The sequence below is a fragment of the Vipera ursinii genome (genome assembly GCF_947247035.1).
Source record: "Vipera ursinii genome assembly, chromosome: 1".
NCBI classification, from domain to species: Eukaryota; Metazoa; Chordata; class Lepidosauria; order Squamata; family Viperidae; genus Vipera; species Vipera ursinii.
In genome coordinates this window covers 7,957,458-7,972,966 of record NC_139512.1, presented here as the reverse complement: position 1 = coordinate 7,972,966, position 15,509 = coordinate 7,957,458, and the positions used below count along the sequence as shown (strand labels likewise).

At 43.6% G+C, this 15,509-nt stretch overlaps 1 protein-coding gene across 2 annotated transcripts; it reads left to right on the top strand.

Moving 5' to 3' along the window:
- Positions 1 to 442: 442 nt before the first annotated feature.
- Positions 443 to 12,118, top strand: LOC310641530 (serine protease 57-like). Of its 2 annotated transcripts, XM_083364680.1 has the most exons (5): positions 443 to 1,027; positions 2,363 to 2,534; positions 5,761 to 5,905; positions 7,948 to 8,208; positions 11,152 to 12,118. In XM_083364680.1, exons 1-5 carry the CDS (start codon positions 964 to 966, stop codon positions 11,302 to 11,304), a joined length of 795 nt encoding a protein of 264 aa, XP_083220806.1. In that variant the 5' UTR covers positions 443 to 963; the 3' UTR covers positions 11,305 to 12,118. The 2 variants fall into 2 exon arrangements, with proteins under 2 accessions (XP_083220806.1, XP_083220807.1); XM_083364681.1 differs by lacking the exon at positions 443 to 1,027 and having other exon boundaries at positions 2,281 to 2,534; positions 5,758 to 5,905.
- The last annotated feature ends 3,391 nt before the right edge of the window (positions 12,119 to 15,509 follow it).

The window sequence follows — 15,509 nt, the reverse complement described above, 5'->3', positions numbered from 1 at the left end:
TTGGAGGATTTACAACTTCTGGTGGCAAGATGTTCCACTGATTAATTGTTCTCACTGTCAGGAGATTTCTCCTTAGTTCTAGGTTGCTTCTCTCCTTGGTTAGTTTCCATCCGTTGCTTCTTGTCCTGCCTTCAGGCGCTTTGGAAACTAGCTTGAGTCCCTCCTCTTTGGGGCAGCCCCTGAGATATTGGAACACTGCTATCATGTCCCCCCTCGTCCTTCTCTTCATTAAACTACACATACCCAATTCCAGCAACCTTTCCCTATATGTTTTAGCCTCCAGTCCCCCAATCATCTTTGTTGCCCTTCTCTGTACTCTTTCTAGAGTCTCAACATCTGTTTTTACATCATGGTGACCAAAACTGGATGCAGTATTCATCCAATATCAAGAGAACTAGACCTGCCTCCATTTCTTATCTAGCAAATCTTGATCACTTGGATGCTTAGGCAAGGTTGGACAGCATCTCAAAAGTCCTTCCCATGCAGCACAGATGACCCATCCCATTTTGGAGAAGTTTCAGAGCCTGTGGATTCTTTCCAATACTGTAAGACCAGTTGGTTAAATTCCTACATGCCTCGGCTGTCCAGATCAAAGTTCTTGTGTCACGGATGCAGAAGCAGAGGTGGCTTATCTACTTCGGTCCTTCCTTGATCCGAGTTGTAAATCTGGCATGGGGTTCTTGCTTCTTCCTCTTTACCCCAAGCCTTTTAGGGAAGGGGTTACCCAAAGAAACCACACCAGCTAACTGCTTGAGTAACTCTCTTGGGCAGTTGAAACAGACCCAGGCAGGCTATCAACCACCCATTGCATGACACATCCAAGCCCTCCTCAAAGGATTTGCTGCTGTAAGCGTGTTCCAAACAGTGAAGGAGGCTTCCTTTATTTCATTTCTTCATTGGGCAACAGGTCACTTCTTTAAGGCTGAAGAGGCTTGCAGTTTTTTTTTCTCCAGATCGGAAAAGATGGGGAGAGCAGACTTGCAGCTCCTGAGGACACGGCTGGTCCTTTGGGTCCTGCTCCAGGCAGGTAAAGTTAACATTTCTTTTCATTAGATTCAGAATATCATTTAATTTAATTCATTTAATTTGTGTCTTGCCTTTATTATTATAATAACAAACGTCTCCAGGCAATGAGGGGATAGATGGGGAACTCATCAAATTTGCAGATGACACCAAGCTGGCAGGAATAGCCAACGCTCCAGAAGACAGGCTTAAGATACAGGAGGATCTGGACAGACTCAAACACTGGGTGCTATCTAACAAAATGAAATTCAATGGTGAAAAAAGTAAGGTTCTGCATTTAGGCAGGAAAAATCAAATGCATAGGTATAGTATAGGTGGTACCTTGCTCAATAGTAGTAGCTGTGAGAGGGATCTTGGAGTCCTAGTGGACAATCATTTCAATATGAGCCAGCAGTGTGCTGCAGCTGCCAAAAAAGCCAACACAGTGCTAGGCTGCATTAACAGAGGGATAGAATCAAGATCACGTGAAGTACTAATACCACTTTACAATGCTTTGGTAAGGCCACACCTGGAATACTGCATCCAGTTTTGGTCACCACGATGTAAAAAAGATGTCGAGACTCTAGAAAGGGTACAGAGAAGAGCAACAAAGATGATTAGGGGGCTGGAGGCCAAAACATATAGGGAATGGTTGCTGGAATTGGGTATGTGTAGCTTAATGAAGAGAAGGGTGAGGGGTGACATGATAGCAGTGTTCCAATATCTCAGGGGCTACCACAAAGAAGAGGGAGTCAAGCTATTCTCCAAAGCACCTGAAAGCAGGACAAGAAGCAGCGGATGGAAACTAGTCAAGGAGAGAAGCAACCTAGAACTAAGGAGAAACTTCCTGACAGTTAGAACAATTAACCAGTGGAACAACCTGCCTCCAGAGGTGGTGAATGCTCCAACACTGGAGGTTTTTAAGAAGAGACTGGACAGCCATTTGCCTGAAATGGTATAAGGTTTCCTGCCTGAGCAGGGGGTTGGACTAGATGACCTCCAAGGTCCCTTCCAACTTTATTATTATTATTATTATTTTATTATTATATTATTATTATTATTATTATTATTATTATTATTATTATTATTATTATTATTATTATTATTATTAATCCAGGGGTAGGCAACCTTGGCTCCTTTTATGACTTGTGGACTTCAACTCCCAGAATTCCTGAGCCAGCCACGCTGAGGGGAAAGGGAGAGGTTTCCAAACTGAGCCATGCTGGCTCAGGAATTCTGGGAGTTGAAGTCCACGAGTCATGAAGGAGCCAAGTTTGAGGACCCCTGCTTTAATCCCTTTATTCGGGGACTACGTAACTTGGTCCTTAATCATTTCCTCCCTTTGTGCTTCTTTGTGTAGGTTTTTGTTTTGCTGCTGGGATCCGGAGAACGTGGGTCATTGGAGGCAAGGAAGTGACACCCCATTCTCGGCCCTTTATGGCCTCCATCCAACTGGACAACAGACACCTCTGTGGTGGGTTCTTGGTGAGACGGAGATGGGTGATGACAGCAGCTCATTGTCAGATCCCCAAGTAAGTAAGAACTTACCCCACTCCCTTCTAGCACTGATGATGTTACCCAGTGCTCTTTTTGTAAAAGAAAAAGGTGCCAGAACTCACACATGTCATACAACCCGCCTTGCCTACCCTACAAGGTTCCATCCAAAAAAGGTGCCGGAACTCCGTTCTGAGCGTTCTATGAGAAAAAAAGCCCTGATGTTACCTAGTTGGGCCATGAAACATCTGCAGGCAAACCACCAAGGTCAGAGAGCACCAAGGACCTCTCATTTCAACCCTGAGCTACTTCTGTTGGTCTTCTATTCTCTTCTGTTGGTAAATAACAACCAGTGTGACGCGTTGCAAATACTACATGACAAACAGATCAAATTATTCCCTCTCGAGGAGATTATTATTCTCCAGTAAGCCTGCATGCAAAGTCAGCTGGACTGGAGCTCCAATTTGTACCAAATAGCCTGAGAGTGTCTCCAGAATAATGGTTGGGGAATTCTGGGAATTGTAGTCCACACGTCGTAAAGTGGCCAGGGTTGAGAAACACTTCTAAATCCTTTTCTGCGTTTGCACAATGTTGCTCACATGATGGGTTTGCCTAAATGTTTGCATAACTTAATACAACGACTGAGGAACAAATTGATGGTGGCGGCAGCAGAAAGGGCTTCTTTGATGAATGTTTTCAGTAACTAGGAGTTTCTTTGATTGATGTTTTCAATTCTTGAAGGGATAAAGAAAGCTATGTAGACCCTGATAAGAGAACTGGTTCAAACTTGCCAAGGACAAGGATTCTCTTTTATCATACATTGACTTAGAACCTAGAATAATAGGGTTGGAAGGGATCTTGGAGGTCTTCTAGACTAACCCTTTATTCATGCCGGAGATCCTATACCGTTCTGGACAAATGGCTGTCCAATCTCTTCTTTAAAAACTTGCAGTGTTGGATCGTTCACAGCTTCTGGAGGCAAGCCGTTCCACTGATTAATTGTTCTCACTGTCAAGAAGTTTCTCCTTAGTCCTCATTCTTTCTTTAATGATCTTTAACTTTAATAATTTGCAGACTCATTTTAATATGAAAAACACATCTCTTAAATAGGTAGAGGAGCATTAACGAGATCACAAATTATGGGATGTTGCGCGCCACATGCTAGAACCTCTGAGCATGTACGTTGCATCAGCGATGGGTCAAAGGCTGTTAGTCAGTGAAAGAACTCATTCCAAACCCAATATGGTTGAACTCTGTATAGGGGATCCTCGACTTACGACCACAACGAAGCCCAACATTTCCACTACTAAGCAACACATTTAAGTGAGTTGTATACCCCATTTTCAACCTTTTTTTCCCCCAGGGTTGTTAAACAAATCACTGCAGTTGTTAAGTGAAACATGCAGTTATGAAGCCAAGCTGGCTTCCCCCATTGATTTTCCTTTTTTCAGGAAAGTTGTGAAGGGTGAATACATGACCATTATATTATATGCCAGTTGCCAAGTGCCCGAATGTTGATCACGTGATGCTGCAAAGGTCGTAAGTGTGAAAAACGGTCGTAAGTCCCTTTTTTTCATTGCCATTGTAACTTTGAATGGTCACTAAATGAACGCTTGTAAGTCAAGGACTAACTGTATAAAGGAATCCTCCACCTTTTTAAGGGGCTCCTCAAATGCTGTTTTTGCTTGTGTACATAAATAAAGAGTAGATTTTGAGAATCCAGCTCGGATTCTCAGGTAAAGCGAACTAGGCAGACGGATCTGCTGACATTGATGGCTAACATAACTGTGAGTTCACTAAAGGGCCAAACTCCATTTTAAAAATAGGTGTGTGCGCATAAAGGTACTCCTCGACTTACAACAGTTTGTTTAGTGACCATTCAAAGTTACCATGGCCCTGAAAAATGTGGCTTGTGACCATTTTTCACAGTTACAACCATAGCAGTATTCCCACGTGGTCATGTGATCAAAATTCAGATGCTTGGCAACTGGTTCATGTTTATGACCGTAGCTTGTATCCCAAGGTCCTGTGATCACCTTTTGGGACCGTCTCAAAATCAAAGTCAACGGGGAAGCCAGATTCACTTAACATGTTACTAACTTATCAGCTGCAGTGACTCACTTAACAACCATGCCAAGAAATGGAGCAAAACTCACTTAACAATTGTTTTCACTTACATAATAACAGAAACTTGGGGCTTAATTATAGTCGTAAGTTGAGGACTACCTGTATTGCCCTATTTCCCGAAAACTAAGTTTCTCTTGAAGAGAGTGTTGAAGGAAAAGTCTTCATCATGGTTCAGTCCAAGCCGGGAATAAACAACATGCCGACTGCTTCAGAAAGAAGATTGCAGTTTATTGAACAGGAGAGCCAGACAGGAAGATGGCTCTGGAAGAAAAGAGAGTGAGCACATGTAGGGAGTGGGGTTTTATACCCTCTGGGGCTCTTGAGGTTGTTTCCTGTTCCTGTTTGAGGCTTTGTATTTCCTGTGCCATGTATTTTGACCTGAGTGAGTGTGCCCCTTTGGCATTTCTGTGTTAATCCTATTATGTCCTATCTTAGAATTTGGGTGGGGTATGTAGATTTTATATATGGGACGCGGTGGCTCAGTGGGTTAGGACACTGAGCTTGTTGATCAGAAGGTCGGCAGTTTGGCGGGTCAAATCCCGAGTGCCGCGTAACAGAGTGAGCGCCTGTTACTCGTCCCAGCTTCTGCCAACCTAGCAGTTCGAAAGCACGTAAAAATGCAAGTAGAAAAATAGGGACCACTCCGGTGGGAAGGTAACAGCATTCCGTGCGCCTTTGGCGTCTAGTCATGCTGGCCACATGACCACGGAGACGTCCTCGGACAAGCGCTGGCTCTTCGGCTTTGAAACGGAGATGAGCACCGGCCCCTAGAGTCGGAAATGACTAGCACACATGTGCGGGGGAACCTTTACCTTTACCTTTACCTATGTAGATTTTAGGTGTCTTTGTCTTCTTAATCTTCCAGCTTCAACCTTTTTGAATTGTTTACATCTGTATTTCTACAGAGCTGTTTTCTGCCTGGGGGAGGGAGACTTGGGGCTATTAAGAAAAACTGGGCATGCTTTTCTGCCTCTTTAAGGTCCTTTGAGGAAATCTATTTTTCTGCCCTTTTAATATTTCCTTCTCTGGGGGGCTGTCTTCCCACAAGAGGTTATGTTTCTTTTTCGTGTGGAAATTGTCTTATGCAGTAGGGACCAATATTGCCACTTCTAACCTTTTCTCAATTTATCCCGGCAGGCGGTCCTCACAGTTTCGTGTCATCCTCGGTGCTCATTCACTCAAGACTCCTGAGACCTCCCAGCAAATCTTTGGAATCAAGAACTCCATTGCTCACCCACTTTTCGAAGCTGAGACAGTGAAAAATGACATCCGTTTACTCAAAGTGAGTGTGGGGAGAGAAACAGGCATCTGTTTGGGTATACAATGGCAGAAGAAGAATTGCATTATATTATTTTGCTACCGCACATTGCAAAGAAATGTCTTTTTCTGATAAAAGTCTCAGTTAAAGGATATTAATGTTTAGTGCAAGATCCTAAGGCCAGGCCTTCCTTCCTTCCTTCCTTCCTTCCTTCCTTCCTTCCTTCCTTCCTTCCTTCCTTCCTTCCTCCCTCCCTCCCTCCCTCCCTCCCTCCCTCCCTCCCTCCCTCCCTCCCTCCCTTCCTTCCTTCCTTCCTTCCTTCCTTCCTTCCTTCCTTCCTTCCTTCCTTCCTTCCTTCCTTCCTTCTCCTTTCCCTTCCCCTCCCCTTCCTTCCCTTCCTCTTGTTTTAAATTTAGGGAAGGGTTTGCACAACTTATTCAGCCAGATCAGTTACAAAACTTGCTTTTCATTTGCAAAACTGATGCTTTAAAAAAGATTTAATTAACTAAATGGTCGAGAAATGAGAAATTATGCTGGCTATTTGCATTAATAAAAATATGCTCTTTTGCTGGACTATTATTTACTGCCGCAAAATAAAGCAAGATTCCAGTTACTTACTGGAGTCTCAATAAATGGTAAATTTAAAAAAGCATCCAGGAAGGCACCTTATACCGAATCAGCCATCTAATGATTCTAATCTATCTATGTTCTGCTGTCTTCTAAGCTTGATTGGGAAAAATTCTTCTGATTTCAGGCAGCTGGGGACTAAAATTCTAGTTGCTCATCAGTGCAAGATATATTTCCTGTCTCTCAATTCCCAAACTCTCATAGCATCATTCTTAACACACTAGCATTATCCCAAATTATTAATCAAAACCGGGGGTCTGTTTCCTATTGTTCTGTGTATTAAAAAGTAAACACTAGGTGGCGATCTTGGTTTCCTCAAGGAAGAAATAATTGCAGGCAACATGTGTGATATACTTAAGTTCCAGCTAAATGGCTCCACAGACCAGGACACGTCAGATGGCCAACATCTGGATGGTGTGGCACAACACTCAGTTGTTTTGAACAGCTTCTGAAATGCTCCCCCTCAACATTTCTCTCTAGACCTCCCAAACCTTTTGGATCTCTTTGCATGAACAAACAGCTAGCCATAAAAACTGCAAATACAACTTATGTAACATTATGGGAAAAGAATCTTTAAAGAGTAACACAGAAAACTGTGCTTGGATAAGTTGGGATTTAGAATAGAATAGAATAGAATAGAATAGAATAGAATAGAATAGAATAGAATAGAATAGAATAGAATAGAGCTGGAAGGGACCTTGGGGGTCATCTAGTCCAGTCCCCTGCTCAGGCAGGAGAACCTATACCAGTGATGGTGAACCTTTCAGAGACCGAGTGCCCAAACTGCAACCCAAAACCCACTCATGTATCATTGGGTGTCGGGTGGGCGTGGTCCATTGAGTGGGCGTGGCCCATTGAGTTGGCGTGGCTGCAGTGGTAACAGCAGACTGGGTGGGACTAAAAAGTTCAATCAATCAATTCCAACTTTGCCAGATCTTTTTTTTCCACCGCGAGAAGTTGAAATTGATTGATTGAACCTTTTTTCCCCTTGCACACGGCAGTGGAGCCCTAAAGCAAAAAGGTTTTATAAAACCCAGCTGAAGGCCCAGGACTGGGGCGACGGCGTGCGTGCCCACAGAGAAGGCTCTGTGTGCCACCTTTGGCACCCGTGCCATAGGTTCGCCACCACGGACCTATACCATTTCAGACAAACGGCTGTCCAGTCTCTTCTTAAAAACTTCCAGTGTTGGAGCATTCACCGCTTCTGGAGGCAGGTTGTTCCACTGGTTAATTGTTCTAACTGTCCGGAAGTTTCTCCTTAGTTCCAGGTTGCTTCTCTTCTTGATTAGTTTCTATCCGTGGCTTCTTGTCCTGCCTTCAGGTGCTTTGGAGAATAGGTTGACTCCCTCTTCTTTGTGGTTCATACGTTGCAGATGAATCACAGTGAAAATGCAACATCGACGTTAGCAGCCCATCTCTTCTTTTCTCTCTGCCTGCAGTTGAATAGGTCAGCCATTTTCAACAAGAATGTCCAGCGGATCAAGTTACCTCAAGCCAACAGCGATCCTTGCCCTGGACTCCCGTGCCACGTTCTTGGCTGGGGGGACATCTCAAATTATGCGACCGTCCCCACCGAACTCATGGAAGCCAACACCACCATTGTGGACAGGAAGGCTTGCAATGAATCGTGGCAAGGACACGTCTTCAAGAACATGGTTTGCGCAGCCAGCACCAGTCCCATCCTGCGTGGTTTCTGCTCGGTGAGCCCTGGGGGGGGGGGAACTTTCCCAAAATAGAAACTGAGGAGTTTGATATGCCATGTTTGGTCCGAGACTGCAACACCACAAGGGTAAAGTTGCGAAGCTGAGAATGTGATCAACAAAGGGCTAAGACTGTCATCCATTAGGCCCCTGGTCAAAAGTTGATGGATTAAACCAGGGCTCCTCAAACGTGGCCACTTTAAGACTTGTGGACTTTAACTCCCAGAATTCCCCAGCCAGCCATGCTGGCTGGGGAATTCTGGGAGTTGAAGTCCACAAGTCTTAAACTGGCCAAGTTTGAGAACCCCTGGATTAAACTGATTGGTTCACTCTCCTTATTAACCATCTCTATGGGCAATATAAGGGACGTGGTGGCTCAGTGGGTTAGGACGCTGAGCTTGTCGATCAGAAGGTCGGCAGTTTGGCGGGTCGAATCCCGAGTGCTGTATAACAGAGTGAGCACCTGTTACCCGTCCCAGCTTCTGCCAACCTAGCAGTTCGAAAGCACGTAAAAATGCAAGTAGAAAAATAGGGACCACTACGGTGGGAAGGTAACAGTGTTCCGTGCGCCTTTGGCGTCTAGTCATGCCGGCCACATGACCATGGAGACGTCCTCGGACAAGCGCTGGCTCTTCGGCTTTGAAACGGAGATGAGCACCGGCCCCTAGAGTCGGAAACGACTAGCACGCACGTGCGGGGGAACCTTTACCTTTACCTTATGGGCAATATACAACAAAGTATATGAAAAACAACCAAAAATAACGCAGGTCGTCCTCAACGTAGGACCACAATTGAGCCCCTGTTGCTAAGTGAAACATTTGTTAAGTGAGCTTTGCCCCATTTTGTGACCTTTCTGGCCACAGTGGTTAAAGGAATCAGTTAAGTTAGTAACACCATTGTTAAGTGAAACTGGCTTTCCCGTTGGCTTAGCTTGCCAGAAGGACACAAAAGATGATCACATTAACCTGGGACACTGCGACCGCCATAAATACATCCCCGTTGGCAAGCGTCTGAATTTTGATCACGTGACCACGGGGACGCTGCAACAGTCGTAAGTGTGAGAAATGGTCATAAATCACTTTACAGAGCCATTGTGACTTTGAATGGTTACTAAGGGGACTGTTGTAAGTTGAGAACTACCTGTATCAATATGATGAATGAATGAATGAATAAATGAATGAATCAATGAATCAATGAATGAATCAATGAATACAGGAGTGACTTTGCAGGAACTAATCTACCCATGCTGATCATTACCTCTCTACCATCTGTTTTTTTTTCTTCTTCTTCTTTTGCCTTGATTCCAATGTCCTTGGGGATTACCAAAATCTATTATTCGTAGCTGGCTGACCGGCCGTACTCAGCGTTTGGTCCTCAATGGAACCACATCTACATGGAGGGAAGTGTGTAGTGGGGTGCCCCAGCGCTCCGTTCTAGGCCCAGTGCTCTTCAACATCTTCATCAATCATTTGGACGAGGGGATAGATGGGGAACTCATCAAATTTGCAGACAACACCAAGCTGGCAGGAATAGCCAATACTCCAGAAGATAGGCTTAAGATACAGGAGGATCTGGACAGACTCGAACACTGGGCGCTATCTAACAAAATGAAATTCAATGGTAAAAAAGTAAGGTTCTACATTTAGGCAAGAAAAACCAAATACACATGTATAGTATAGGTCCGGGGACTTCAAACGTGGCCCTTTTATGACTTGTGGATTTCAACTCCCAGAATTCCTCAGCCAGGCAAGTCATAAAAGGGCCACGTTTGAAGTCTCCTGGTATAGGTGGTACTTGGCTCAATAGTAGTAACTATGAGAGGGATCTCGGAGTCCTAGTGGACAATCACTGAAATAGGAGCCAGCAGTGTGCTGCAGATGCCAAAAAAGCCAACACAGTGCTAGGCTGCATTAACAGAGGGATAGAATCAAGGTCATGTGAAGTGTTAATGCCAGTTTATAATGCCTTGGTAAGTCCACACTTGGAATCCTGCATCCAGTTTTGGTTGCCATGGTGTAAAAAAGATGTTGAGACTCTAGAAAGAGTGCAGAGAAGAGCAACAAAGATGATTGGGGGACTGGAGGCTAAAACATATAGGGAACGGTTGCTGGAATTGGGTATGTCTACTTTAATGAAGAGAAGGATGAGGGGTGACATGATAGCAGTGTTCCAATATCCCAGAGGCTGCCCCAAAGAAGAGGGACTCAAGCTATTCTCCAAAGCACCTGAAAGCAGGTCAAGAAGCAATGGATGGAAACTAATCGAGGAGAGAAGCAACCTAGAACTAAGGAGAAACTTCCTGACAGTGAGAACAATTAACCAGTGGAACAACCTGCCTCCAGAAGCAGTGGATGCTCCAACACTGGAAGTTTTTAAGAACAGACTGGACAGCCATTTGTCTGAAATGGTATAGGGTTTCCTGCCTGAGCAGGGGGTTGGACTAGATGAACTCCAAGATCCCTTCCAACTTTATTATTATTATAAAACTTTTATTTATTAAACATAAAACTAAGTCAACTGAACATTCAAACTGACTGGCACTGATGACTGACACGGGTTGCTGCCAGCATCCTAGGTATTAACCAGGTATCTCCTTAAAATGTAAGATGTTCCGAGTACCGAGTACTGGACTTATTAGAGGAAGCTGCAATTTCTTGATGTATTTTGCAAAGTTTTTGGACATAGTTCCCAGTGCCCCGATGACAGTTGTTGTTGTTGTTGTTGTTGTTGTTGTTGTTGTTGTTGTTGTTATTATTATTATTATTATTATTATCCACACAGTCTGCCAAATGTTTAGACATTTTTGTCCTTATGAATATTATTCTTTGAGGCTTGATGTCATGTTACTGCAACGGGGGGGGAGCATGGGGATGGGGCTTGGACCCCTTTGCCAAGGGCCGTGACGGAGACCTTGTCCTTTACCATCTCTTCCTTCTTTTGTAGGGTGACTCAGGTGGTCCTTTAGTGTGCGGGAAACACGTTCAGGGCATCGTCTCCTTCAACGGAAAGAGATGTGGCGATCGGTGGTTTCCAGATGTCTATACCCGCATTTCCAATTACATCCCCTGGATCCGTTTCGTCCTGCAGACCTTTTGACGGGTGGTCTTGGAAGGCTGGGCGGGGCTCTCAAAAAAAAGCTGAGCTGATTGGTGGGAGAGGAGAAACACATTTACTCAGCTTTGTCCAGGTCTACAACTGCTAGAATTTCCAAGCCATACACAGCCAGATTGACGGGACGTTCTAGGTGATGCTACACTGACAATTGGAAAGATTTTTTTTAAAGACAGCATCCATAGAGTAATTAATTTTTTTTCATCAAGGGCACGGTATTATTGTACATCTATAGAACGCTATCTTCCTCTTCTTCTTCTTCGTCCTCCTCCTCTTCCTCCTCCCCCCTCCTTCTCCCCCTTCCTCCTTCTCCTTCTCCTCCTCCTCTTCCTCCTCCTCCTCTTCCTCCTCCTCCTCCCCATCCCTGGACTGTACTACAAACAACTCACCCACTTACAATCAGTAATGAATCAGTTACGAATCTTGGAACAATTGAGTAAAGTTCAAGTCCTTCCAGCCTAATTCCTGGCCTGCTGACTTCATGCTTTCTTCATTCCAGCTGTAGAACTTGGAATTTTCCACCTAATTTCCCCACTCTGGAATTGTGGGTGGGGGCTAGTCATCTTGCTATCGCAATCACCGAACAATTAAAAATCCTTGCAGATCTGGAGCTGATTATCCCGACATCTAGCAGCCTTTCTCGTCTCTTCCTGCATCACCACATCACTGTTTCACAGGCCTTTCCCTCACGGCCTTGTGTTTTCACTCTGTGGGGCGGAGGGACATGGAGACTTTTCATGGCACAATTTCATGTCTTTCTGGGCACATGTTAACAAGGAATGTTACTGTCTTCTTTCCATCTTGAAACCAAAATTCCCCAGAAATACAAAATAAGCTTTTTTAAAAAAATGACCTAAGCAGTCTTCATTACATAATCAATGGGACTGAAATAAAGAAGGCAGCCTAGCCACGATTTTGCTAATTTTGACTTAATTTAAATGAACATTTCATTAAAAGTGATATTAAACACCCTTAGTATGATGATCCCTCATGCATTTATAACGTTTCCCTTCTGTGGCATTAAAAAATGAGTATTCAGAGGCAATTGGGGCAGCGAGGCTGTTTGGGCCCTCAGGTTTTGCAATGCCATATTAGGAAGTTTAAGTTCTAAAGTTTAACCAAAGATGGCTTTCGGCATCTTCGCCCAGCCCGAATCTTGCCCCACTGAACAGCAGAGGACAAATCTGCTTTCCATATGAAAGCCTTTCAGATATTTAAAGATTGCTATCATGTCTTTGCTTAAATCTGAACATCTGCGCCTAATGCCTCTTAAAAATAAAAAATCCAGCCTGGGTCTGCATTCAGGCGATGATGACATTGCAAAGAGTTCCTCTGTTTTCCTTTCATATTCCTATAAAAATTGGCTTGGCTGTAGGGAGATTCTCATATTTCAAGTAGCTTCTTAGCTGTGGTTAAGATTGACTATTCCTGAACATTTCCCTTTTAAAAATGGATGACTGGGCATGTATTGACGTCCTTCCGTACTTATGAATGGTTTTTCTCCTCCCTTAACCTGCTAGCAGAGCTACTCCACAACTTACGACCACACAATTGAGCCCAACCTTTATGTTGCTAAGCGAGACATTTGTGAAAGTGAGTTTTGCCCTGTTTTACAACCCTTCTTGCTACGGCTGTTAAGTGAATCGTTGCAGTTGTAAGTTACTACTAGCACGGTTATAAAGTGAATCCGGCTTCCCCATGGACGTTGCTCGTGAGAAGGTCGCAAAAGGGGGGTCATGTGACCCTGCGACACTGCAACCGTCGTAAATATGAACCAGTTGCCAAGCGTCTGAATTTTGATCATGTGACTAGGGAGATGCTGTAAGTGCGAACAATGTCAGAAGTCATTTTTTTCAATGCCGTTCGCAACTCTGAATGATTGTTAAACGAACTCGAGAACTGCCTGTGCTATTCCTAGAAAAAAAATATCGTCTATGTGTAGACAGAGATGATTTCCATTTTTTCAGCATTGCAATATTTTAAAGAGAAACCCAAACTGACTGCAACTCTTCTTCCCACGTGACATAGCCGCAACCACGGATCTTCACCACATGTGTACGGGTAGTCCTCGACGTACGACTACAACGGAGCCCACAATTTCTGTTGTGAAAGTGAGAATTTATTAAGGGAGTTTTGTCCCACTCGACAATCTTTCTTGCTAAATGAATTGTTGTTAAATGAATCACTGCAGTTGGTAAGTTAGTAGCCCAATGGATTCCCCATTGATTTTGCTTGTCAGAGGTTCCCAAAAGGGGATCACATGACCTAGGGCAGGGGTCGGCAACCTCGGCTCTTTTATGACTCGTGGACTTCAACTCCCAGAATTCCTGAGCCAGCATAGCTGGCTCAGGAATTCTGGGAGTTGAAGTCCACGAGTCATAAAAGAGCCGAGGTTGCCGACCCCTGACCTAGGGACACAGCAACGGTTATAAAGAGGAACCAGTCGCCAAGCCTTGGAATTTTGATCACGTGACCGTGGGGATGCTGCAAAGGTTGTAACTGTGAAAAACGGTTGTAAGTCACATTTTTTCAGTGCTGTTGTAACTTTGAACAGTCACTAAGTCAACTGTTGTAAGTCTGTATTTTCTCTAGTTTACTAAAACACATTAGGTGAAACAATCACAATAATAGAGTTGGAAGGGACCTTGGAGGTCATCTAGTCCAACCCCCTGCTCAGGCAGGAAATCCTATACCATTTCAGACAAATGGCTGTCCAGTCTCTTCTTACAAACTTCCAGTGTTGGAGCATTCACCGCTTCTGAAGGCAGGTTGTTCCACTGATTAATTGTTCTCACTGTCAGGAACAGTTACATGAGTAATATTTGATTTCGTGTTGAGTAATAAAGGCAGGGAAAAAATTCTAATAAGTAAATAAATATGTGGTGGGTTGCTTAGGGCTGTGAATGTGCATATAGTTTAATATATAGAAAATGCCATGTTTTAGGCTAGGAAACCAATGATTTGCAGAGTCTGAGATACAGCAAGCAAAGGTCCAGAATTTCCTTCCTTTCTAGACCAACGATGCCATTAAAACAGGAAATTCACAAAATAGCATCTTCCCAGTACGGAAGCAGATGTAATTTGTTTAGATTTATTTTTTTTTTGAAGAGAAGCTTACTATAGATGCACCATACATATAAACAGAAAGTTAATGATATCTGACATTTGGCATTTGAAAGATCTTGCAGCATTAGCTTGCTAATCACAAACCAAAAAAAAAGAGAGATAAATATTGCTGCCAAAATGCTGGTGTATTTCACAATATGAAGATTGTAGGGAAAATTCGCTTGCCACGCTTGTACAGTAAGTAAAGAAACATGGATAAATCTGGAAGCGAAATGCAGACCCAAAGACATCTCTCTCACTTTTTTTAGTGTGAACTTTATATTAAAATTTATTCTAAAATAATCCTCCAGTTTGATGGAGCAAACAGTTCCTGTTTGCAAACTGAGAAAGTGAGGGGGGAAATACTTCACTCTTGTTCTCTAGGCAATTTCAAACTGAATACCCATCCTCATCACGGCGTAGTTTTTAAACTGCAGTTCTGAATTGTGATCTCTTTTTAAATGCGTCTGTTCGCTGACCTGGCTCAAGTCCAGACTGCTTTCTTTAAACAACACTCTCCTGCAACAGTCCATGTGTATTCCAAGCTCTGTAAGAGCTTTAATTAAGCTTCAACAAGGGGTCTGGGAAGATAATGCTCGTTTAGCTGCCCCAGACGTAACCTTTGCAGGAGTAGTTCCTTCTATTTTTCCAACAGCGTTCCACCAAGCACGATCTCTATGGTTTCTACAACTGAGCTCTGAATAGTTCCTCATTTCTCTAAGTTGTGTGTCCCAAAGATAATGAGTGCATCTATTCTTGCTCCACTATTTTACCATCAATCTGACACGTAGCCCATCTTCCTGCACTGGGCTTTAGTAATTTTCAAATCCTGCATTTTCGGATCTGGCTTTAGCTAAGTGGAGAAATCAGAGGAGAACCTGACGGTTCTGTCAATGTTCCCCACTGATGTGTGTGTGATCCACACAACTGCTCCTAAACAGTGTTATCAAGTTAAAGTTTCTAACGTGACATTATGACTCAGGTTGCTGTACAATGTACAGGTAGTCTTCAATTTAGGACTATCACTGGGACCAGAATTTCTGTTGCTAAGTGAAACATTTGTTAAGTGATTTTTGCCCCATTTT

Coding starts and splice junctions, on each gene's coding strand:
- LOC310641530 (XM_083364680.1), top strand. CDS start 964: ATGGGGAGAGCAGACTTGCAGCTCCTGAGGACACGGCTGGTCCTTTGG. Junction 2,535..5,760: donor GCTCATTGTCAGATCCCCAA/GTAAGTAAGAAC, acceptor TTATCCCGGCAG/GCGGTCCTCACAGTTTCGTG. Junction 5,906..7,947: donor ATGACATCCGTTTACTCAAA/GTGAGTGTGGGG, acceptor CTCTGCCTGCAG/TTGAATAGGTCAGCCATTTT.